This window comes from Ceratotherium simum, chromosome 40, assembly GCF_057802395.1.
Source record: "Ceratotherium simum simum isolate JZ-2026a chromosome 40, ASM5780239v1, whole genome shotgun sequence".
In the NCBI taxonomy this organism is placed as follows: Eukaryota; Metazoa; Chordata; class Mammalia; order Perissodactyla; family Rhinocerotidae; genus Ceratotherium; species Ceratotherium simum.
The window spans coordinates 15,708,011-15,732,624 of NC_141939.1; the positions used below are offsets into that span (position 1 = coordinate 15,708,011).

At 47.2% G+C, this 24,614-nt stretch overlaps 1 protein-coding gene across 3 annotated transcripts in view; it reads left to right on the forward strand.

Annotated features, from left to right (window-relative positions):
• The window catches only part of SH3RF3 (SH3 domain containing ring finger 3), a 384,655-nt gene that overhangs the window by 210,207 nt on the left and 149,834 nt on the right, over window positions 1-24,614 (forward strand). For all 3 annotated transcript variants that reach the window (XR_015550333.1, XM_087426348.1, XM_087426349.1), the window contains exon 2: window positions 17,434-17,709. Coding sequence is in view for 2 of the 3 variants with exons in the window: in XM_087426348.1 (XP_087282474.1) it covers window positions 17,434-17,709 (276 nt within the window). In the remaining variant the exon portion in view is untranslated. The remainder of the gene's footprint in view (window positions 1-17,433; window positions 17,710-24,614) is intronic.

Below are 24,614 nucleotides of genomic sequence, written 5' to 3' on the forward strand. Positions count from 1 at the left end.
GAATTAGTCAGGATACGGGCTAAGCTGCTAATGAGAAGACCCCAAAGCATGGCGGCTCAGGTATGATAGAGTTTCTTTTGTCTCATGTCCATCTGGGGCTCTGTTCTATAAGGTCACCCAAGGACCCAGCTTCCTTCCTCTTCTGCTCTGAGGGGAAATCTTTGTGTGGAAAAGCCTGGCTCGCCTTTCCAGGCCGTGCAAGGGGAGAAACAGGAAGTGGAGTTTCCGTATGATGTCATTATAAAACGTGGTCCAGAATTTGAGCACATCACTTTCACTTGCGTTCCATTCACTAAAATCTTGACACATGGTCATGGCTGCCTGCAAGGGAGGCTGGAAAATGAAATCTTTAGCTGGGTGACCTTGACCCCAGTTGGATCGTGGAATATCTTACTGACAAGAAGAAGGAACAAGTGGATGTTGCTGGGTAATGAGCTGTCTCTGCCGCCTTCATGGACGCTCCAGTGCTTGGTTTGTTTGCAGGCAGGCAGTCTCCCCTCTTTGGCCTGCTCACCAGCCCTGGAGCTCGCCATGATTCGTTTCCCCAGCACTGGTCGACTCTGCCATATTCTGTGTGAGGCAGACCTGTGTCTGTCTCCAACTCCATGCTTTGCTTAGGCTGGCTCCGCCAGCCGTAATGCCCTGTTCTTCATCCAGCAAGCATTGGGGGTCCCCCCATTCGTCCAGGCCCCCTTCGTTGCCCAGATTTTGGGCAACATAGACACTAAACCGCACATCCTGGGAAGAATAATGTGCAGGGAAAGTTCCTCCAGCCGGAGACTCTTCACCCAGGCGCTAACCCACAGTAGTCCATACAGTCATTGATTCAGTCGGTCAGTATTTTGAGCGTGTGATCTGTATCAGGCCAGGGGTCAGGGATGCAACCTCAATCAAAACCAGGCACAGCATCTGCCCTGGTGGGGCTGGTGGCCTGGGGCCTCCATTGGATCATGGAGTTAGGACCTGACAAGTGTGGCCTGGGAAACCCTGGATAAGGGAGAACGGGTGACTCCTTAGAGTCTAAAGGATGAGTGAGCTCTTTGTATGCACTCTTCACCCCAACTTGCTAGAGATCTGGGGGAGAGAGACCTGACCCGGGCCAAGCTCCCCTGCACCCCCAGGCTCCAGGCCTGCCGTGGCGCCTGCGCTCACTCCCAGGGAAGCCAGCACGACTTAGAGCCACGTTGCAGCATGGTGTAGTGGAAGCACATTTGTCAAAGCCCGCTGCCGTGTCGACTGCAGTAGAAGATGGAGATGGTGCTGCTGTGCATGCGTGAGCACCCATGTCTCGACGGGATAGGATATTAAGCCTATAGTAAGATTTGTGTGCTACATCTGAGTAATGAGCCATGAAATTGACATTATAAATTTTAATTATTATTAATGCCTTGCAGGGCGGCTGGTGTTCATTATCCTGTAGGCATCCAGATGTATTTCCCGTTTTCCTTTTATTTCCTTTTCTTAATGTAGTGAGCCCATATAATGGCAGCTCAGTGGCAAATCGGAATACAATTCCTCCAGAGGGGAGCACACACAATGTGGGAGAGCTTGTGAGGAACAGTCTGGGGCAGAAAGGGGGTGGCTCCAGAGAAACTGCTCATTTTCCTTGTGCTGGGCTAGGGAAGCTGCCGTTAAGTTTGCAGAAGTCTTTTCCCCCCATGATAGCATTCCCCTGCCTCTAGGCCCTTGTTATGGACTAATTAGTTCATCTTACAGAGGGCTTTGAAGATGAAAGCCACTGTGGAGGTGCTGAGAGGCATCATTTCTGAGCATTTCCTAACAGCGGGAACCAGGTTCTGACTCTTCTGCCCCCTGAACATACCGCCTCTCGACGTTGTCCCTGACTTTTATTTTTTGCTGTCAGAAATGTGTCCTGCATCTAAAAAGGCTTATTGCCCTCTCAGCACTGCTCTGTGAGATGCTGATCTTGGCAGTCTGAGGAGGGGATTGGTGCAGTGGGGTGGGCTCCCTCTCCCCCTTCCCCTTCCCCACTGCTTGCTCTCTCCTCTCGCCGCCTTCTCCTTGCCTACGCACAGGAGCTGACCAGAGTGGCTGCCTGACCAGACGTCGCTGGAGCCAGCGAAGCAGTGTTGTGTGCTCCCCGCCCTGCGCTCTGACATTGGGGTCAGGGGTGGTTGGCCCTGTCTCGGCCGCCCGTGGAGCTGTGGCGAGGGGCGGTACCGTCCCTTCCTGCCCGCTGCTGCTGCTCCAGAAGGCGTCTGCCCCGCCTTTTCCCCGGGGTTCACGTGCCAGAACAGCTGCTCTTTTGCTCTTCCGTGCCGAGCTGGGATTGGCACCCTTTTCCTGGATCTCTGTGAGGCATGCTGGTTTACAGGTTGTCCTGTCAGATCTGTCTGTCGTTTCTAACTTTCCCCACTCCCGGCCTGCCCAGGCCTTTCTCAGGAATAACCTGAGCTGCCTTGAATTCACAAGCATGGATGGGACACCTACCTGTGCCGGGACCTCTCCTCGGTCCCGGGGTAGTCAGGCAAACACAGCACAGTCCTGTTCTGGGGCCTTGGTTTAATAGGGGCTAATGCAGTGGGGAGAGTGGTGGACTAGAGAGGCTCCCAAGAGGCAGGAACACAGCCTGGGCTGCTGCTGAATTTCAGAAGGAGAGAGAGTGGGCAGAGGAGGTAGCAAAGACCTGGAGGTTCCAGAAGCACGTGCTCTTTGTGAGTGAGGATGCTGCCACCGTGGTTGGACATGGGAGTGGGGAGGAGTGTTGAGGGCAGGGCTGTGGCTGGAAGGTATGCCAAGGCCAGCCTGGCAGATGCCATGCTAGGAGCTTGGGTACCCCTCCCCGAGGGCGGTAAGTACCCCCTGAAAGCTTGTAAGTGGCAGGGTGGTAGGATCAGCTCTGTCTTTGGGCATGCAGCCTCACAGTGGGCTGATGGGACCTAGGGGCTCGCTCGCAGAGGTTTGCAGTGGTTTAGGTGGGAGGAGTGAGGATGGAAGCATGTATGGGGTTTCCTGATGAGAGCTTAGACGTGGAATAGACAGAATTTGAGGACTCGTGCTGAGGCTGAGGGAAAGGGTGGGCACAGGGATAGCAGAGGGGGCTTGCTTAGCAGTGGGTGGGGAGTCCACGGCCAGGACGAGGAATGCCAGGGCTGGGGGCTCCAGGACTGATGGTGGCTTCAGGGAGCTGTGGGACGTCTGGGCAGGGATGTCAGGCAAGCAGTTAGACGGACGTAAGTCCGGTACTCGGAAAGGGAAGTTGGGAGCACAGAGAGATTTGAGAGTCACAGCCTAGAGGCAGGAAGAGGCAGCCGTGAAAGTGGTCAGCTGGCCCGGGAGGCCTGAGGCCACAGTGCCCAGACAAGCGGCCGCCATGTGCTTTCTGAGACTCAGTGAAAGGTGGAGTCCCCGGAACGTGAGGAGTGCACGCCTCACAGGAACCGTGAAGACATACTCCTCAAGAGCACGAGCCCTGGGGCCAGGCCCCCGCGTGGGAGGGGCCCGCTTTCTCTTCTCTACACCTAGGCCCTTCCCTGCCACACTGGGCAAGTCGAGCCAGAGTTGCACATCATGCATGTGAGTGGTGCGTGCAAGTGCCTTCTGTGTCAACCACGCTAGTAGAGCTGATGGTGGGCAGGCCACTGTGGAAATGCAGCGTCCCCTCCACACGGGAGGATGGGGAGGTGCGTCTGTTCAGATAGCATGACGGTGCACAGAGTAAAGCAGAGTCCATAGGAACTGTTGATGCAAATAATCTATAATCAATCTGTAAATCAAAATTGGGATCAATTTATTATGAGCCAGATCTGAGGACCAGCCTAGGGTCTTCCTTCCCTAAGGAAGGAAGGGCAACAAAGGAGTGGGGTGTACACAGTGGTTATATACCATCTTGGAACAAAGAGCATACATCACATATGACAGGAATCTCTCTCTCTTTTTTTTTTTGGTGAGGAAGATTAGCCCTGAGCTAACATCCATGCCCGTCTTCCTCTACTTAATATGCGGGATGCCCACCACAGCAGGGCTTGATAAATGGTGTGTAGGTCTGTGCCCAGGATCCAAACCTGCGCACCCCGGGCCACCAAAGCGGAGCGCACGGACCCAACCACTACACCAGTGGGCCAGCCCCAGGAGTATCTCTTTTACTACCGTCACAAGATGCTTAGCTGGCACAGCAGGTTGGTGGTCAGCAGGTCAGTGGTCACAAGGTGAGCACAGCAGGTCGGTAATTAATCCTTAGTTCCTCAGAAGGGATGCTGTTACTGCACAAAGGGCACGATCTGCTCACCACAAGACAAAAGCCAATGGTCAAGAGGCAAAATGGTGGAAAAGAAAGGGCAGTTTATTACAGCTTGCTAGCAAGGGGGAAGATGGCCAACTAATGTCTGAAAAAACCATCTTAAGGGGGCACAAAATCTTACAACCGTTGGGTTATTGGGGAGGGGGTTAGGAATGTTGACCTTCTGCTGTTACAGACTGGGAGTGCCACACCAGATCTTTCAGTTTCGTTGATGATGGCTATCAGCATAGACTCTCTGTTTGGGGATCAAAACATTCCTAAGGAACTCACAAGAACAAAGTTATCATCTTATCACAGCTGGGAGGTACATGCACAAGCAGGGGTCGTAAAATCTACAGAGCGGGGCCGGCCCCGTGGCTTCGCGGTTACGTGCGCGCGCTCCACTACTGATGGCCCAGGTTCAGATCCCTGGCGCGTACCGACGTGCCGCTTCTCCGGCCATGCTGAGACTGCGTCCCACATACAGCAGCTAGAAGGATGTGCAACTATGACATACAACTATCTACTGGGGCTTTGGGGAAAAAAAAAAAGGAGGAGGATTGGCGACAGATGTTAGCTCAGAGCTGGTCTTCCTCAGCAAAAAGAGGAGGATTAGCATGGATGTTAGCTCAGGGCTGATCTTCCTCACAAATAAATAAATAAATAAAATCTACAGAGCAGTTAGATCTCCTGGAGGGTGCATATCCAGCTGAGTTAGTCTGTCAGAGGTCATTCAAAGTTACAATAAAGTTTTTGTTTTCTACAATATGGCTTCCCTTATGTCAAGCTTGTCCTGGGCTGGTATCAATAGCCCCCTTTGCTGTTTAATCCCTCAATCTTGAGGGATATCCTGTTGTTCCATCTTATTGAACCAGTCTCTTAGTAAGATGGTGATGCAGGTGGGCTCCCAAAGTTAAGCCTATATTGTGGAAGCAAGTAACCAGGTAATTAATAAGAGAAAAAGAAAAACAAAGTTAATGGTGGGAGCCAATTATAAACCAGTTTCTGAGTCCTGGGGACAGCCAGTCAAGATTTCTAGATGTCAGAGTTAAAGCATCTTTTGCAGCTTAAAATGTCTCTGATGATGTCATTGGGTATTCAGGTACCTTTCTGAGTGGGTTACATAGCAACAGACATGAATCTCTCTTAAGTTTATATCAAGTCCTCCAGCTCCAGTTTGCAAGGCTTCAGGAAAAAGGGGAGGTTCAGTTCTCAGTGATTCCAAATGAAAATGACGGAAAAAAGTCGAAAACATTAGTTTAGAGATTTGTAGCCAGATATTTCGGGAGCCTAGAAGATTTCAGGATCCAGTCCAGTTAACACATATAAAACAGAAACCTCAAAGACAATTATCAGAACTAGAACCTAATATCCATGAATGTGTACTATAGTTTCTATTGAAACATATATTTTTCATTCTAAAGTCACTCTCATTTTATAAAAGATAGCCAAATTAAAACTAACTGGTTTGCAAAATAAGTTTAGTTTCAATAAACTTGGCCCAGTTATTTACATGAGTGCAGCAAGAATAGCAACTGATCATATAGGGTCTTTTAAATCTGCTTTGCTGGAACTCTTTATAAGGAATCTCAGATTGAGCTTTAAAGGCCTCTCAAGGCCAGGAAAGCCAAGCCAAGGACTTTGTCATCAGACTTTGCCTGCAATACCTACAGATTTGGGTGAATTCCTCTCTTCTCGAGGTCCTCCAAAATATTTTGAGGTTCCTTGCACCTGCCAGATAAGTGACATTCAATACTTATCCAGTAAATGCTGCTTGGAGCGCTGAACATAAGGTACCAGGCCAATATTTCCACATGGCTTTATTCCATAAAGTCCCGTCTTTGTCTCTCAAAAGCTGTCTTGTCATATCTGAGTCTGTATGTTTTTCTCAAATATAATATTTCAGTTGAAGCTTTGGTAATATAACCAGTGTTTCCAATTGTGTCCTGCTGTAAGGAGAACAGATTCTTATTGAACTTATGCAAATAACTATATTGCCATGAAAACAATCCTCACTCACTAAGAGTTTCCAAATCCTGGATGGATCAGGTAGGGAGAAAAAGATAAATGTTTCAATTCTTCTCACAAAGGTATAATTTTCCAAATTGCCATAAGTCATAGCCAGCTCAGGATAAAAGAGAAAAAGTTTTCCTTAAATCTGAAAAAAAAAAAAAAAACCATTAAAAAAATCAGCAATATTTCAGACAAATGTCATAAAAATTATAATCATCCCCATCAGTTCATTCAGTCCAGTGTAATCGATTGTTGATCTTAATCTTGTTAGAATTTCGTGAAGTCAGCTGTTTCTCTGTTAGAGTTCTGTTATTTCTTACCCAATTCAGTGTTATGATCTGAAAGTTTATCAGAAACCTATATTCTAGAGTAAGCGCCAGAGTCCTTTCCATGTATGTCTCTGACGATGAAACATATTTTTCAAAAGCATCAGAGCAAAGAAATAACTGTCTGTAACCAACAAGACCCCAAAATGGCAATTGACAAAGAAGTTTGGTTAATTTTGTGGCATACAATACATTATCAGTCCAGACTGATAACCAGGACAGATCAGAATTTCAGTAATGTTATACAATTTCAAAACACCTATTCAATCTCATTCACCCACACAATATCACCTAAGAAGGTTTCTCAACACTTATTTGACAATGCTTTCCATGTAATTTAACATACTGAATAAGTCTAGTAAGTTTAGCATCTTCCTCCTTATAGGAAGAGAGCAAATTTCTTTGAAAAGTTCCAGGGGCCCTTTGAAAATTCTCAAAGAAAAAAGTCAAAAGAAAGACTTTATTTAAGATATGAATTTGGGAGAGCTTGTCAAAAATATCAAAAGGTTTTAAAACACTTGATCAAACAAGAAACAATGCTCACTGTGAAACAGTTATCCATTCGAAGTGACAACAGAAACAGTCAAGGGCAAACAGAGAATTAAAATAGTCAAAAAAAAGCTTAATAGAGAGACCTCAGTCCTTTTGATTATGAGAAATTGTTTCAATAGTTTTTCTTTTAGGTAGACTTATTCAAAGGTAAAGAAAAATCATTTATAACCTCTTTATCAAGTTCAAGAAAATTATCCTAAGAGAAAGAAGACCAAATTTTAATTTTGTACCAGCTTACTTTTGATATTAAAACTTATTTACTTAATTAAATTCATTTTAATCTTAGCCAACTTAACCATGCATAAAACTCTTTTCCGAGAATTCCTCTTCCACAAACCCTTTATAACTTTCCTTTTACATTCAGAATTTGTCCCATGCCTTCCTTTCTTCTCTTCTAGTACTTTAGGACAAATTTATCTTTCTTAACCAAACAAACAAAATATTTCCATTCTTCGTACCTTCTTTATGGAAAATATACATCTTACTTTCCTTGTATACGGAGGTGTTTTCCTTATTAATTTTTAGTAACCTTAATCACAAATATTAATTAGAATTTTTAACCCTTATAGACTTTGCTTTCTAAGTAAAACTAAGTAATAGGTTATAAACTTTGTTTTACATTAGCATTCTGTGGCTTGACAAATTTATAAACACTTCAAAATTTCTGGAAACATGTTACTTTATAATACATCCTTTTTTTTTTTTTTTTTGGTGAGGAAGATTGGCCCTGAGCTAACATCTGCCAATCCTCCTCTTTTTGCTGAGGAAGACTGGCCCTGGGCTAACATCCATGCCCACCTTCCTCCACTTTCTATGGGATGCCGCCACAGCGTGGCTTGCCAAGCGGTGCATCGGTGCGCGCCCGGGATCCAAACCAGCGAACCCCGGGCCACCGCAGCAGAGCATGCGCACTTAACTGCTTGCGCCACTGGGCCGGCCCCTATAATACAATCTTTTAATAAAACACAAGACATGTTTACTAATAGACCCAAACACCTTTTAGTTTTTCTGTAATAAGCCAAAAGTAGATAAAGTTAGATATGTTTAGCATTATTGTTTCAGTATTTTATCTTATTTGAAAATGTCCTGGATACTCAACGAACTTTTATCATTAACTTAATTTAGCAAAACTCTAAAGTTTTAACTTACCAAAAGGAATTTGGAAGCTGTTCTTTCAAGTGTACAGACCATAAAACATAATTATTGTACCCCAAATCTCTTACTCATTTTCATCTATCTAAATCATTTGTTTCCAACAATTGTCAATCAAACCAACAAACTTAAACCAGCTTTCATTTACCAAAGATGACTTTATGTCATGTTAACATGAAAGATATCCGGGTTAATTGCATTTGGAAATAATGTTTGTAAGCACTTACTTCAAGTTAATTGAACAGAGCTCTTAATTTTGACCATACCATCCGGAGGGAAAATACCACACATAGGTAACAGACACACATACACAGAGACTGCACAGCTATTACTGCTGTGAATCAGGTACAAGGCTCCCCAATTGTGAATCCAAATTTTTGGTTTAAGCCTTTTTACTAATATTTGTGGAGAAGACACTCGAGAGGCTAGATTTTTGGCCAGGTGCACTCCTATGGCCTTTTTTTGGCCTTTTTACTTTTTTTTTCCTTCAGTCCTAGGAATTAGTGATGGGCCAGATAACAGTTCTCAGAGAGGCGAGGTGATAGTCCTTTTTGATATAAAGGAACTGGGTGGACTCTGAACTGCCTCTAGCGCTGCTTCTCCAGTCTTACGAGGATTGTTTTTAAAGGACAGTTGCTCTTAACTTCTCAGAAATTGGGTTGCAGCTGAAATGACATTATTGGTTGATCTGCCTCTCCAATTACATCACAAAGGCGCAGAGAAACCACTCAAGTTTTCTCCAAGATGGAGTTTCTTAGGGATATTTGCCTTGTCAGTTTTTAATGCCCCAATATCTGCAAGCATTTACGGCTTAACTATGGATGAAAGAGGCGTCCCCAAAGGAGAGTGCAAAAGGAGCAGCCCTCACAAGATCCAGAAAGTTCACTCACAAAAAAATAGCCCAAGAAGGCAAAGGCTTCCGCTGCACAGGTGGTAGTGCGCTAACAAACAGCAAAGATTAAGATGACACAGGTCCCCGATGGACTGGGACCCCTCATGACTAAAGAGCTCACAAAGCCAAGCTCTCAAGACATAGACTAAGACAAAAAGGGGGGAAAATCCCTCATCTTATATGCACGTTAACAGCTTTAGCTATGCCTTGGTTCTCTCAGAGCCAGACTAATACCTAGGGGGGCGGTGCTGCGGGGTAGGAGACTGTGTGTGCTTTACAGAGTGCCTCGTTATTGCACAGACATTTTCTTGAAATTGGTGGGGGACCTGTGTCAGCTACCCTGTTCAGTGACCAACTTATCCTTTCACAGGAGACTTCTGGAGATGGCGAGCACCCTAGTGGCTGTTAACTACTCGACCCGCTCCCACCAATATTGCTGCTCTTTTGGCTTCCATGATGCCCTGTTAGCAACAGCTTCCACCCTATGCGCATGCTCCACAGGCGGGCCCTGCGGCAAAGTCTACTGCGGCCCACCCAGACAACAGGCTTGTGGAGCTGCCTGCGTCTTGCTCTAAGGGTTTTCCTTTATGACAAATGACACAAAAAACAGAAACAAGGATAAATAGTTACTGTCTCTGGGAGTAAGGATCAGTAAACCAATGAGTACTCAGTAGCTCCTACTGCTTACCTGTAGCTGCAAGTCACCCAATTCAGGAGAATGCAGCCTAAGGGGTTTCAGGTAGGGATCAAATTAGTGTTTCCCATTGTTTCAGAATTTAGACATTGCTGGTCAAAAGTATATTTATGCTGCAGCTAGAATCAGATTGCGAAAATTTCAAGCATCCCCCAAATCAAGACCCTTACAATGAAGGCTGACCAAGGCTTTCTTCTAATGGCCAGTGTAATTCCCCTGAGGCTGATGGCAGTTTGGTAGGACTCTTAGCCACAAACAGGAGTGCAGCCCGCATTTTTGTCCAACCATCTCTGACCACAAAATGAGATGCAACCATATTCTCGTCTGACCATATTTTGGGACCCCATCCCCCACAGGCTGACGATTATCAGGCCAAGCCCTCAGGACACAGAACAAGCTTGGTAAGATTCTGCTGTTCTCTGTAAACATTTACAGCTTCTGGAAACTTTCGGTCAAAAGGTGGAGCCCTTGACTCTTTAAAGATTTTTCCTTGTTCCTTGGTTTGGAGGCTCAAAGAGCCCAAAATGGCCACTGTAATTTTAAATTATCCTGGGTTATCTTGCCAGCCATTTACAGTTATCTCACTTTTATCAAGGTGGCTGCAACAAACAAGGTCTGATAGTGAGCTAGTGGGAGCAGCTCCCCCAAGAATAATCAAGGGGTCGGCTCTTTCTCTTAGGTGTCCCGGCACCCACAAAGTTCAGGTGATTTAAGCCCCGGAGGAGCGGCCGCTGCCGATTGCCTCACCACGAACAATGAGGGCTCAGTAAGATATGTTCTTCAGGAGGGGTCCCTATGAGGCCGTTGCGTGTCACTGGCAGACACCCCGACACCTTGGTAAAGTCCCAGTCACCTGGGAACGTCCCGAAGGACCAGAGGGAACAGTGCCTCTTTTCTTGGGAGTCAGAAGACACTCATAAGATTAGTCTAAAAGGCAGTTTGTTAGTCACTGAGAAACTCAGTCCCCAAGGAGGCAATTTTAACAAATAACATAGTCAAACATAGACAAACATGAACAGATACAGAAATCCAATACTCTGAGGCCCTACCCCAGAGCTCTGGACTCTAACCCGATCCTTTTGAGTGCCCCACTGACTGTAACCTTTATATTATCTCCCACAATCCTAACCTTGGGACTTTAACCCAGCAACCAGATCTCACCAGTGGGGCCTCTAACCCACTATCCTGATGAGATATTAGACAATTTTAGGTACAGGCACATTTTTTTTTCTTTCTTTCTTTTTTTTTTTAATGATGTCATAATAGTTTATCACATTTTATAATATTGTGAGATTCCAGTTGTACATTATTATTTGCTAGTCACCATATAAATGTGCCCCTTCACCCTTTGTGCCCACCCCCTAACTTCCTTCCCCCGGTAACCACCAAACTATTCACTCTGTGTGTTAGTTTATATTCCACATATGAGAGAGGTCATACAATGTTTGTCTTTCTCTGTCTCGCTTATTTCACTTAACATGATCCCCTCCAAGTCCATCCATGTTGTTGCAAATGGGACGATTCTGTCTTTTTTTTATGGCTGAGTAGTATTCCATTGTGAATATATACCACATCTTCTTTATCCAATCATCTGTTCATGGACACTTGGGTTGCTTCCACGTCTTGGCTATAGTGAATAATGATGCAATGAACATAGGGGTGCATAAGCCTCTTTGGATTGTTGATTTTAAGGTCTTTGGATAAATACTCAGAAGTGGGATAGCTGGATCATAAGGTATTTCTATTTTTAATTTTTTAAGGAATCTCCATACTGTTTTCCATAGAGGCTGCACCAGTTTGCATTCCCACCAGCAGTGGATGAGGGTTCCCTTTTCTCCACATCCTCTCCAACATTTGTTACTTTTGTCTTAGTGATTATAGTCATTCTCACAGGTGTAAGGTGATATCTTAGTATAGTTTTGATTTGCATTTCCTTGATGATTAGTGACGTTGAACATCTTTTCATGTGCCTATTGGTCATGTGTATATCTTCCTTGGAAAAATGTCTGTTCATATCCTCTGCCCATTTTTTGGTCAGGTTATTTGTTTTTTTCTTGTTCAGATGTGTAAGTTCTTTATATATTATGGCGATTAACCCCTTGTCAGATATATGGTTTGCAAATATTTTCTTCCAGCTGGTGGGTTGTCTTTTCATTTTGATCCTGGTTTCCTTTGCCTTGCAGAAGCTCTTTAGTCTGATGAAGTCCCACTTGTTTATTTTTTCTGTTGTTTCCCTTGTCCGAGTAGACATGGAATTCTAGAAGACCCCTTAAGGACCAATGACGAATAGTGTACTGCCTACATTTTCTTCCAGGAGTTTTATAGTTTCCGGTCTCACCTTCAGGTCTTTGATCCATTTTGAGTTAATTTTTGTGTATGGCGAAAGAAGATGGTCTACTTTCATTCTTTTGCAAGTGACTGTCCAGTTTTCCCAGCACCATTTATTGAAGAGACTTTCCTTTCTCCATTGTATGTTCTTTGCTCCTTTGTCGAAGATTAGCTGCCCATAGAAATGAGGTTTTATTTCTGGGGTTTCAATTTTGTTCCATTGATCTGTGTGTCTGGTTTTGTTTCAGTACCATGCTGTTTTGATTACAATCGCTTTGTAGTATGTTTTGAAGTCAGGGATTGTGATGCCTCCAGCCTTGTTCTTTTTTCAGGATTGCTTTAGCTATTCGGGGTCTTTTGTTGCCCCAAATGAATTTTAGGATTCTTTGTTCTATTTCCATGAAGAATGTCCTTGGGATTCTGATTGGGATTGCATTGAATCTGTAGATTTCTTTAGGTAGTATGAACATTTTAACTATGTTTATTCTTCCAATCCATGTGCATGGGATATCTTTCCATTTCTGTATGTCATCACCAATTTCTTTCAATAATGTCTTATAGTTTTCATTGTGTAGGTCTTTCACCTCCTTGGTTAAATTTATTCCTAGATATTTTATTCTTTTTGTTGTGATTGTAAATGGGATTGTATTCTTGAGTTCTCTTTCTGTTAGTTCGTCGTGAATATAGAAATGCAACTGATTTTTGTAAGTTGGTTTTGTACCCTGAAACTTTGCTGTAGTTGTTGATTATTTCTAATAGTTTTCAGATGGATTCTTTAGGGTTTTCTATATATAAAATCATGTCATCTGCAAACAGCGAGAGTTTCACTTCTTCATTGCCTATTTGCATTCCTTTTATTCCTTTTTCTTGCCTAATTGCTCTGGCCAGAACTTCCAGCACTATGTTGAATAATAGTGGCAAAAGTGGGGACCCTTGTCTTGTTCCTGTTTTCAGAGGGATGGCTTTCAGTTTTTCCGATTGAGTGTGATGTTGGCTGTGGGTTTGTCATATATGGCCTTTATCATGTTGAGGTACTTTCCTTCTATATCCATTTTGTTGAGAGTTTTTATCGTAAATGGATGTTGGATCTTGTCAAATGCTTTCTCTGCACCTATTGAGATGATCATGTGGTTTTTATTCCTCATTTTGTTAATGTAGTCTATCACATTGATTGATTTGCGGATGTTAAACCTTCCCTGTGTCCCTGGTATAAATCCTACTTGATGATCTTTCTAATGTATTGCTGTATTTGGTTTGCCAATATTTTGTTGAGGATTTTTGCATTTACGTTCATCAGGGATATTGGCCTGTAATTTTCCTTCTTTGTATTGTCCTTGTCTGGCTTTGGTATCAGGGTGATGTTGGCCTCATAGAGTGTGTTAGGAAGTGTTCCATCTTCCTGTATTTTTTGGAATAGTTTGAGAAGGATAGGTATTAAATCTTCTTTGAATGTTTGGTAAAATTCTCCGGAGAATCCATCTGCTCCTGGACTTTTATTTTTTGGGATGTTTTTGATTATTGTTTCAATCTCTTTACTTGTGATTGGTCTATTCAGGTTCTCTATTTCTTCTTGATTCAGTTTTGGGAGGTTGTATGAGTCTAAGAATTTATCTATTTCTTCTAGATTGTCCAATTTGTTGGCATATAGTTTTTCATAGTATTCTCTTATAATCCTTTGTATTTCTGTGGTATCCGTTGTGATTTCTCCTCTTTCATTTCTAATTTTATTTATTTGCTAGCAAGGGGGAAGATGGCCAACTAATGTCTGACAGATCCACCTTAATGGGGCACAAAATCTTACAGCAGTTATATATAGGCCATTGGGTTATAGGGAAGGGGGTTAGGAATGTTGACCCTCTGCTGTTACAGACTGGGAGTGTCACACCAGATCTTTCAGTTTTCACTGATGATGGCTATCAGCATAGACTCAGCTCAGGGGTCATCACATTCCTAAGGAACTCAAAAGAACAAAGTTATCATCTTATCGCAGCTGGGAGGTACGTGCACAAGCAGGGTTCATAAAATCTACAGAGCAGTTGGATCTCCTGGAGGGTGCATATCTAGCTGGGTTAGTCTGTCAGAGGTCATTCAAAGTTACAATAGAGTTTTTCTTTTCTACATTATGGCTTCCCTTATGTCAACCTTGTCTTGAGCCGGTATCAATGCTTATCCTTAAGGAATTGCCAATATGGGGAAAATTATATCCCTATCTTTAAGGGCATCATTCTTGTCTTTGGGACATAGTAAATATTTAAAGCAGACGTACAAGGTGTGCTCAACAGGCCACATCATGCCCTTTTGGAAAGACAAGGTCAGGCTGAATTAGTTTTAAACCAAATGGCTTCCTCATATACTCCAGTATGTCCTATCACTTTTTATTTATTTATCAAAACAAAAGTGCAGATCTATCGAGTCTTGCTCTCCATTGTCATCGGTAGTAGCAAAAGTTACCACACAGCCTCAGAGTCTGTGAGCGCTGCCCCTTAGTGTGGGATGGAAGGAAACGAGCCTGTTTGACGGGTGATGTTTCCTTTGGTCACTGAGTTGAGGCCACTTTTCAAGTGTAACAGTGTTGACGTAAAGAATCCATAATCAATCTATAAATCAAAACTGGGGTAAGTTTATTATGAGCCAACTTTTGAGGACCATAGCCTGGGGCCTTTCTTCCCTAAGGAAGGAAGGGCACCAAAGAAGTGGGCTGTACAGAGTGGTTATATACCGTCAAAGAGCATGTATCACATGTGATTGCAATGTCCCTTTTATAATAGCCACAAGATCGCCCTGCCAGATTGCCCTGCCAGAATAGCTATTGATGGACACAGTGGGGAGCGGGTCTGCTGTCTCGATGGGCATGGCTGGTGTCAGATCTGTTGTCTCCAGCTGGGTGGTCACAGGATGAGCGCAGCAATCAAATCCTAGCCTAGGGAGAAATGCTTATCCTTAATGAAATTCCAATGTGGAGGAAGTTGCATTCTTATCTTAAAGGCATTTACTCTTCTTTTTGGGACATAGTAAAGCAGATACACAATGCATGTTCAAAGGCCACAGGCCCTTTTGGGAAAATAAGGTCAGGCCGAATTAGTTTTACACCAGATGGCTTCCTCATGTGCTCCAATATATCCTATTGCTTGTCATTTATTAAACAGTAAGTTCTTTTTTCACTGGCCCTGTAACACCTGTTACCTCCACACATGTTTCAGCTTCCCCATGTGGCCAACAGTGAAAATTCTCCCTCCACAAAAATAAATGTTGTATTTCACTTAGGAAGTTGTGATAGACTAAGTTCAAAGAGAACAAGGAAGCTGTTCTGTCTTTTTGTAAATTTAACCTAACTGGCTGGACAGGTTTCTGACCCCTGGCACTGTGGACATTCCAAGCGGGGTCATCCTTGGTATTGGTGCCGTCCTGGGCATCGTAGGATCCCTGGTTTCTACTCATTAAATTCTAATAGCTTCCCACCTCCCAGTTGTGACAATGAAAAATGTCTTCAGACATTGCCAGATGTGCCCTTGGGGACAAAATTGTCCCTGATTGAGAACCCTGGGCCAGCGGCTGACCAGCCCTTGTGTGGCAGTGGAATTCTTCTCGTGGCCCACAGCCAGCAGCCTCTTCCATTCTTTTCTGATCGCAGTCCTTGTATTGCAAATTACCCCTCCACCTCAGCTCCCTAAAATCCGGCCCGTGACAGTCTATTGTGCTTGCAGTACAAAGCTAGCCAGGGTGAACATTATTGGAAGCAAACTGATTTTTTTCCTCATCGAGTTTTGTAAGGCAAATCCTCTGGTGTTACTATTTAATTGGTTGGTGGTGGCTGTTTGTCAGTTGGCCAGCAGGTTCCCTCTTAACTGCTGTCATGTGACGTTGCTGAAACATAAATGCAGAGTGATTGAGTTGCCAACATGCTGTTAAGTCCTCTACAAAGAGTTTTTTGGTGCACTACCGCTTCAGGCTTTTGTGCCTCTATTGATTGATTCAAATACTAAAGAAATCCTTGGCATAGGCAGCCCTGGTGAGAAAATGAGGCTTTTGTTAGGGAAATTGTTGGGTGTTGACACAGGGACAGTGGTTGCTGTTTGTTTGGTTTTCCTCTGGCATAGACTTGGCCTTTGACAAAGCTTACTCAGTTGAGCTGGTCTTGGCCACTGGTAAGAAGAGGAAGAGAAACCCAGGCGGCCCCTGGTCTTTATGAAACAGGCCCAGTTAAGTTAGAGGACCCCAGGAAGTGGACGATGGTGTTAGGTCAAGTTTCATTGTGGTTCAACAGACTCCTTATTGCTGAAGAGCAGAAGATCACCAAGAATTCTGCTTGGGTTTCAGAGCTGGTCTCTAGTGGAGGCCAGAGACAGCCGATTGCTTTTGGATGGGTTGGCTAATCTTTGACAGGATGACAGGAATATCCCATGATGTTAAGAGGATACTGTTTTATGCTCTTGAAATTGTACTTCTGGACCAGACTGCCGTATGCATCAAAAGCTATGTGTCATGGTTGGGGGGTCATTGACAGCTGGGAACCACTTGTTACAACCTCTATTGCACTGGGGACCAAAGTCCTGGGGGTGGCCTCCAGCTTCCACAGCAAGGCTGTCCGTCTGGGTGGACATTGTAGGCATATTCCACAGGTCGTGAGCTCACTGAGTGGGAAGGGCACAGCAAGGTCGGTGCGGGTCTGTCTCCTCAGCCATGACGCGTGTTCTGAGTTGCTGTGAAGGTTCAGAGACAAAGTAAGGGCAATTTTTGTTGGATAATAATTGCTGGAAATCTGGAAGCCGGAAATATCACCCAACGGAGGACAATTCAGCACTGAGTAGCGGGTGAGAACATTCCAGAGCCAGACCACCTGGGTGGGCATTCTGCCCTACCTTTACAGGTGTGGGGCTTTGGGCCAGTGACCTTCTGTCTCTGTGTCTTAGTTTCCTCACCTGTAAGTGAAGATAATTTAGCTCCTGCTTCAGAGTCCTACTCAGCGCAGAGTGAGTTAGACCTTGTAGAAGGCCCCGGACAGAGCCTGGCCCCCCTCACCTGCGCTGTTTGAGAGAGAATTATCATTGTGGCGACCCTCTTGTCCAGGCAGGGCTCACATGTCCCACTGACAAGGTGCCTGTTCCTGTGAAATACTTCCCACTCTGGGGCATTCTGGACGTGCCTGCAGACATGGGCCCTGGTGCAGGCCACTGGGCGCATCCGACCGGGCCGTGGGAAGGGCCCCCTGAGTAACTGGTGTTTTGTTTTCTTTCAGACTCTTTCCCAGCTCCCCTATGGCAAAGCCCTCTACAGTTACGAGGGGAAAGAGCCTGGGGACCTCAAGTTCAACAAGGGCGACGTCATCCTCCTGCGGCGCAGGGTGGACGAGCACTGGTACCACGGGGAGTTGCAGGGGGCGCGCGGCTTCCTGCCCGCCAGCTACATCCAGTGCGTGCGGCCCTGGCCACAGGCCCTGCCCCAGGGCAAAGCGCTCTATGACTTTGAGATGAAGGACAGAGACCAGGACAAGGACTGTCTGACCTTCACCAAGGTAAGGGGCCGTCCTCCCATGCAGTTCCCTGCCAGAAGCCTGGGGCAGAGCACGCACCCGCACCTTCCTGCGGGTTCAAACCCTGCCTCCTACCTGACATCGGCCCTCCCTGCGCCTCCCAAGTGCAGAGAGGGGTTGTTTCCACCTCCTGAGCTTGTCTGGTGGAATGAGACGACACACAGCCTGACCCAGCTCCCCAGAACGGACAGGGCGCTCCTGGGTGCCAGAGCGGGAGCCTCTGTGACCTGAGTCAGTTCTGGCATCTAAGCGGGACTCAGGTGCGAAGGCATGGAGTCTTTCCAGGACTCCCAGGCCCTAGGAGAGGGCTCATGGGGAGAGCTGCTCGTGGGGAAGAGGGAGGCGGGCCCGAAACCAGCGTGTCACAGCCTGGTCCTCCAGCATACAAGGGGCTCCAGAGAGAGGGCAGACACTGGTGCTGAGGGCATTTGAAGAGGCCAGGTCAGTCTCTCCGAGAGGGACCCGCTTGCTGATGAGCTAAATGGTATTTTCCGGTGGCATTGTCCTAGGGGAACCGAGTGAAATGCCAGGGGCCTGGTTTCCGGCTGTCCCGGGCATCAGAGGTTGTCAAACACCCAGAGAACAGAGGTGATGGCCCTCAGGCCGTGATGGTCCTTTCTGACCATAACCAGCGAGCTCCATTTGTGTCTTTGGGCATCGCTCCTTCCTGGGCTTCATCCTCACACTCTCCTCTGGGCTCTGGGAGCGTGAGTCCACGTGGAACCCCTGAAGCTTGCTGTCTGCCTGACGGCAGTCAAAGCACTTACCACTCATGAATTAATTATCTGTGCCAGGTGCTTTACCAACACGCTCGTGCTGTGTCTTCACAACCACCAAGGTTCCCAGGGAAGTCCTTGGAGCTCCTCTTCTTGATGTGGGAACCACAGCTCAGAGGCCCTTACCCAAGGCTGCTGGTTGGCTCTCCGTCCTCATCCTCCTGTCTCTCCTCTGCTGCCTCCACCCCTCTTCCTCTCTCTCCCTCCCTCCCTCCCTCTTTCCCTCTCTCCCTGTTTCCCTGTCTCCCTCTCCTCTCACCCACTCACTCTCTTCTGCTCAGTGCAGAACTTGGCTGTGGCACTGAGCTCTCTGGAGGGCTGCTGCAGTACCATGCACACCATATTTGAGCAAAATTGGCATCTCCTGTGCACAGCTGCTATTAATGTCTTGTTCCGTTGTTCAGCCTGACAGTGAATAATCTATTTTTCATTCAGGGATTCAACTCTTGCTTCCTTCCTTTCATCAAGGTGTTCTGATGCTAATTCTGATTGTCATCTGGCTGATGCAGCTTCCCAGGAAGCCCACATCCAGGCCTCCCTCTCTTTCTCTCTTCCTCTCTCTCTCCTTTTCCCTCTCTCTCCCTTTCCCTTTCCCTCTCTCTCTGTCTCCCTCCATCTCTCTCTCCCCCTTTTTCTCTTTCCTTCTTCCTTTCCCTCTCTCTCTCCTTCCTTCTCTCTCTCTCCCTCTTTCTCCCTCCATCTCTCTCTCTTTTTCCTGCATCTCTCTCCCTCCCTCTCTCTCTTTCTCCCTCCGTCTCTCTCTCTCTTTCTCCCTGCATCTCTCCCTCCCTCTCTCTCTTTCTCCCTCCATCTCTCTCCCTGCATCTCTCTCTCTCCCTCTCTCTTTCTCTTTCCCTCTCTCTCTCTCCTCCCTCTCTATCCCCTCCCTTTTCCTCCATCTCTTTCTCAGTGCAAGGGCAGAGGGGCAGGCTGCCCAGAGGGTAGTGTCAGGCACACAGAACCCCCACTTTGCTCACTTCTCTGCCCAGTGGACTCTGGAGATCCTGCCCTGAGAGGAGAACCCCCAGGGGGCCCGTCGTGCTCTGTGCTGTCACTTGTGACCAAGAGCAGGGACTCCAACAGCCTCTGGGAGTCTGGTCAGGCCCTTGCTAAGGAGACAGATCCCGTTATGGCTCCAGGCTCCTTCGAGCTCAGCTTAGGGACAGACATGAGGCCCTCCTTCACAGAATTTCATCAGAGGAGGCTCTCGGAGCCAGGAGAGCTCACTGTGGAAGACAGAGCCCTCCAGCCTCCAGCCTCCAGCCTCTCCTGGCGTGAGCCAAGGCGGGCTCTTCTTGCCTTCACCTAACCTGCTCTGCTCTAGGACACTTGACTCCAGGGTGAAGACCAGAGCCCACTGGACAAGAGGACAGAAGGGCTTGGTCTACTTATCAACAAAATGTATGGGGCCCCACCTCTGCTGGGAACGGTGCTGTGTCTCAGGACACAGACGGACTGGCGCCCTACTGCAGCCTGAACCTAGTGGGAGAGACAGGAGCAGCCAGTCAAGAAATAAGGCTTCAAAAGACAGTTTCAGGGAATAATGAGCTATGCTGGTCACCCAGGAGGCAGACTGGACATTTAGTAAGCGTTCCAAAACATTCAGTGATAGAGTATTTGATATATCAGAAGAAACAAGAAAGCAGTCCCTGTGGGAAACGCGGCGCTCTGCTAGGCTTCCTTAGACTCCTGCTGTGGTTGGCACTGTTTTTACTTTGAATTACGTCGGTGGGGGGTACCGTGAGGTCCCTGGGGTGAGCGAGCATCCCTGGGAGGGGGTGTACTCACAAGGGCTCTCTGGGGAGGTGGCATTTGAGTTGAGATTGAGGGGCCAGAGCGCCAGCTGTGAGAGGGCCGGGGGTCTCCTGCAGTGGGACGTGGTGGCTGTTCCCACAGGAGGCCTGGTGGGAGGTGCTATATCTTGGCATGTTTTCCAAGGACTTGCTTTTCTTGAATTCTGTGGGTTAATGTGGAGGGTTAGAGTCCCCTGGGTGTGATTCCCAATGAAAACAGTGCTGTGACCCCTGCCATGTTCACATGACCTTTTCACCACACCCGCTTCCACCCTCCTACCTGGATCAGGGCACAGCCCTACTATGCACCCATTCTGTCTACGTCTCTCGCCTCTAAACGTCTCCCAGCGCAGCCTCCAAAGGACGTGGGCGACTCATCCTGACTCTCTTTCTGCTCAGTTTGTATTTGCTGTTGCCCCCACTGCTTGCCTGAGATTTTCCTTGCACATGCCTCTGACCCCGTTCATTGCCCCCAGCCTGGAATGCCGGTTCTATCTCACATCTCCGTTTATATTGCACCTCAGGTGACCACATGGCTGTCTGTGCTTCGGCACTGCTGGCTGGTTCAGGCCAGCTTGGTTTTGCCTCCAGAGAAAGCTTTATTGTTTGACTATGTTCCATTCGAGTAACAAGGAAGATGGGTCTCTAAAATCCGCGGAGGGTGCTAACTCACCTTTAAAAAACATCACTATGATGGATTGATTTGGTTTAAAAAGGCATGAGGCGGGGAGATTAATGCAATTTTTACAGGACTGTTCAAAAGCCAACACCAAAGGTAAAAATCTTGCTTTGATTAAAGTCATTCTAAAACCAAAGTCTTTGTTTCATATAAGAAGAGAATGAATAATTACTTTTCATAAGGCAGCTATAAAAAGCATATTTTATAACTTCTTAGTCCCTCTCCAAAAAGCAGCAAATAAGGAGCCTAAAGGAAAAAGTGCCGTGTCCCCACGCACTGCCAGCCGGTTTCCCACACGCTCTCACGGGAGGCCTCGGTGGGCGCTGCCCTCCGAGTGACAGGGAGGGGTGGGATTGGTGTGGAGGCACCGGGGTGCAGGCGGTGAGGGATCCCTGTGGGACCTGAGGAAGATGCTTAACCTTGCTGGGCCCCCGGCTCCTCCTGTTCAAGGTCAGGACGCTAATATCTGCCCTGGGGTGTCTAGAGCAAGTCAAGAGCTGAGCTCAGGGCTTGGCGGCCTTGAGATCCATTCTTTTTGTGGTGGCTTACTCCATGTTATCTTATTTTCACTCAACTACAAGACTCAGCAAATATTTATTGAGCCCCGACTATTTAAATGTCAGTGAATGAGAACATTTTCATCACCTGGCCGGGGACCTGTGCTGGATGTGAAGGGCCTGGGGCTGCCCGTTGGTGAATTCACTCTGCAACGCTCAGGAATCGTCAGAGGCCATGAGGTTTTCTCAGGCAGCGCCTGGCCAATCACAGAAGCACTTTTGTACCCGACTTGCATCAGGGACCCGAGGTTCCCCACGTTGGCCCCAATCCCACCACGCTTGCTGCGTGGAGGAGCTGCGGGACTTGTGGGCACAGGGACAGCTGCTGGCAGTCCTCTCACACTCGCCCTCCCCAACCCTCCAGGGCCAAAGGGATGCTTCGAGTTGGCAAAAACCCTTTGAAAACACCCCACAGTTTGTCCTCATCTACTCAGACTTTTCTCCTTCCATATGATCCTCTTACGCTGCTGAGAGTTTAATCATCATTTCCCAGAATTAACCATCATCTCTCTCCTTTGTGAATTAATCCAGCATTAACCCCAAACTATGTTCTTCTGATTTGGGGGCACACTTAGATAAAAATAAAATCAAATGTAACAGAGGTTAGGCTCCAGAGTCAGGCAGACACGAATCCAAACCGTGACACATTTTTATTATTATATGGTGACTTTGGGACCTTTTCTTAGTCTTTGAGTCTCTTTTTTTAACTAGAAAATGGAGTTGATAATAGGATTCAATGAGCAAAGGCATTTAGAGACTGAGCTCAAAATAGGCTTTCGACAAATATTTGCTTTCTGCCGTCTGCTTTCTTCCTGCTTCAGGAAAAGCTGCAGTTCTCTCTGATACACTTTTTATGTTAGCCCAGAATGCTCGCAGGAAAATAAACATCCTTCCTAAGACACATACTTCGTGGAGAACTGAGAATTTCGAGGGCTAGTCTGCTATACTGTATTTTCTTCGTGGCTGAATTTCGGAGGGAATTGCTCCGGGGTGTGGAATCCACTCAGTCGCTGTGTCAAGGCTGCTGACCCCATCTCTGGGCACCCGGGCCTGCTGTTTCTCTGCTTATTCCTGACGGGCAGTTGGGAACACCTTCAGGGCTGGGAAGACTCGGGAACTTTGTGACCATGGACCAAGGTGGGATGAGCCTGAGGAGAGCTGGGTGGCTCCTCCTCCTTCTCCCTGTCCTGAGCACTGCGCTCTGCTCAGGCCACTTCACCCTGAAAAACCCAACCAGGTTCATTTTGCCCACAGCACGATTATGCTGATCACTGAGATGACGAGTTTGCTGCAGAGAAAGGATTTAATTCACAAGTCAGCCAAGTGAGGAGACATGAGAACAAATCTCAAATCTGCCTCCCCAAAATATGGGGATTGGGAATATTTATGAGAATAAGGGCCAGGGTAGTCTGAAGTGTGGGAACAGATGATTGGAGGTGAGGAGAAGTGAGGTAATTGATGATCTGTGCAAGCGTAGTCAAGCTTCATGGCTCTTTGTAGGATGCATGTCCACAAAATGGCAGCGTCACCATAATCGGAGGGTGGAGTTTTCAGCCCTCTGACATCAAAGGGTTACTTATTGGTCATCCGTACAGCCCAAGTTGGTGAGCTGGGGTTCTTAAGCAGCCTGAACTGGACAAGGGGTCAATTCTCAGTTCCTGAAAAACTCAAGCACTGGTTACCATGGTGACCCAAGGCGCAGAGATATCTGTAGGGTGGGTTTTAGTAATGCATTATCTAACCACTTTTACAAACAGACGACTAACTGAGTATAGTTAAAGCAAGTCGGCCCCCGTTTTCAAACTCACCAGAGAAACTCAGTCACTTTCTTGGCTGCTGGGTCCTGGACCCCTCCTTCCAGTTGGGCAGCAGCCCTGCAGCCACCTGAGTGCCCACGGGGCCTGTGTGGTTGAGGTGCCTTTACTAAGGTGATCAACTCGGAGGCAGAGAGGAGGTGGCGGAGCGGAGGCAGCCTGAGGGGCTGCTGCGGAGTGTCCTCGCCCACCCCCTTCTTTGACATCAAGGGGGAGGTCGGGGAATCTGTACAGGGAATCATTTTCATTTGCAGGAAAGCTTGGGATATATCTGAAGCTTTGTCAGGCAAGATTTTCAAGCCTCTCCAGGAGGTGAGCTCTTCTCCCAGGACAGGCCTCACACCCTGTGTGCCCCTGTCCCCCTGGCTCACTGTAGGCAACCCCCCGCCTGTTCTCCCCTCAGCAGCTGGAGCGAGCAAGCCTTTTACCTTGTGTCGGGGTGCCCCACCTCTGCTCAGAATCCCCACTGGCTTCTCCTCTTCCCCAGAGCTGACGTGAAAGTCTGTGCTGCCTACAAGACCCGACGTGGCCCTTCGCCTGCCTCCCTCCCAGCTGGTTTCCAGCGCCTGTCCCTGGCTCACTCCACTCCCAGCCGTACTGGCCTCCTGGCCTCTTCTCTCTCCAGTCCAGCCTGCTGGCTCCCCCAGGGCCCCCCAGCCTGGATGCCCTCCCCATGTGTCTGCAGGCCCTCGGAGCCGCCCTGACCCCCTTGTCACGGAGCCCCCACTTACCCAGCACTCCACACAGCATTTTCTCCTCACAAGAAAGTATGATTCATATTTACATAACATTGTCTGCCTCTCCTGGCTGGAATGCAGACTCCCCAAGGGGAGGATCGTCCATCATCTACTCTCTGCCTGTCCCCAGCATGGGGACTTTGAATCCATATTTGATGGTGCATCTGGGTGCAGGCTCTCTGCCTTGCTAGGGAGAGTATTAGTTTATTCTCGTCCAGCCTCCTTGGTCCATTCGTTCATTTTTCAGACGTGTGTTCAACCCTGGACTGTGTTCCGGGTGCTAGGCTCAGTGCCAAGGACAGTGCATGGGCACAGAGTCCCACCCTCAAGTGCTCACAACCCACAGTGGGCAACTGGGACAAGGATTATCTGGTCTTTGAGCCATGCCTGCTGGAGGGTGTGTAGTGGGGAGGGTGTGGCACCTGACCTTTGACCGCTCCACTTCGAACTGGGCCCACCCTGTGGCTGCAGGTTGCCACAGCCCTGAGACCCCTTGAGCCGTCTGCCTCTCCCTCATGCAGTGTTGCCCTC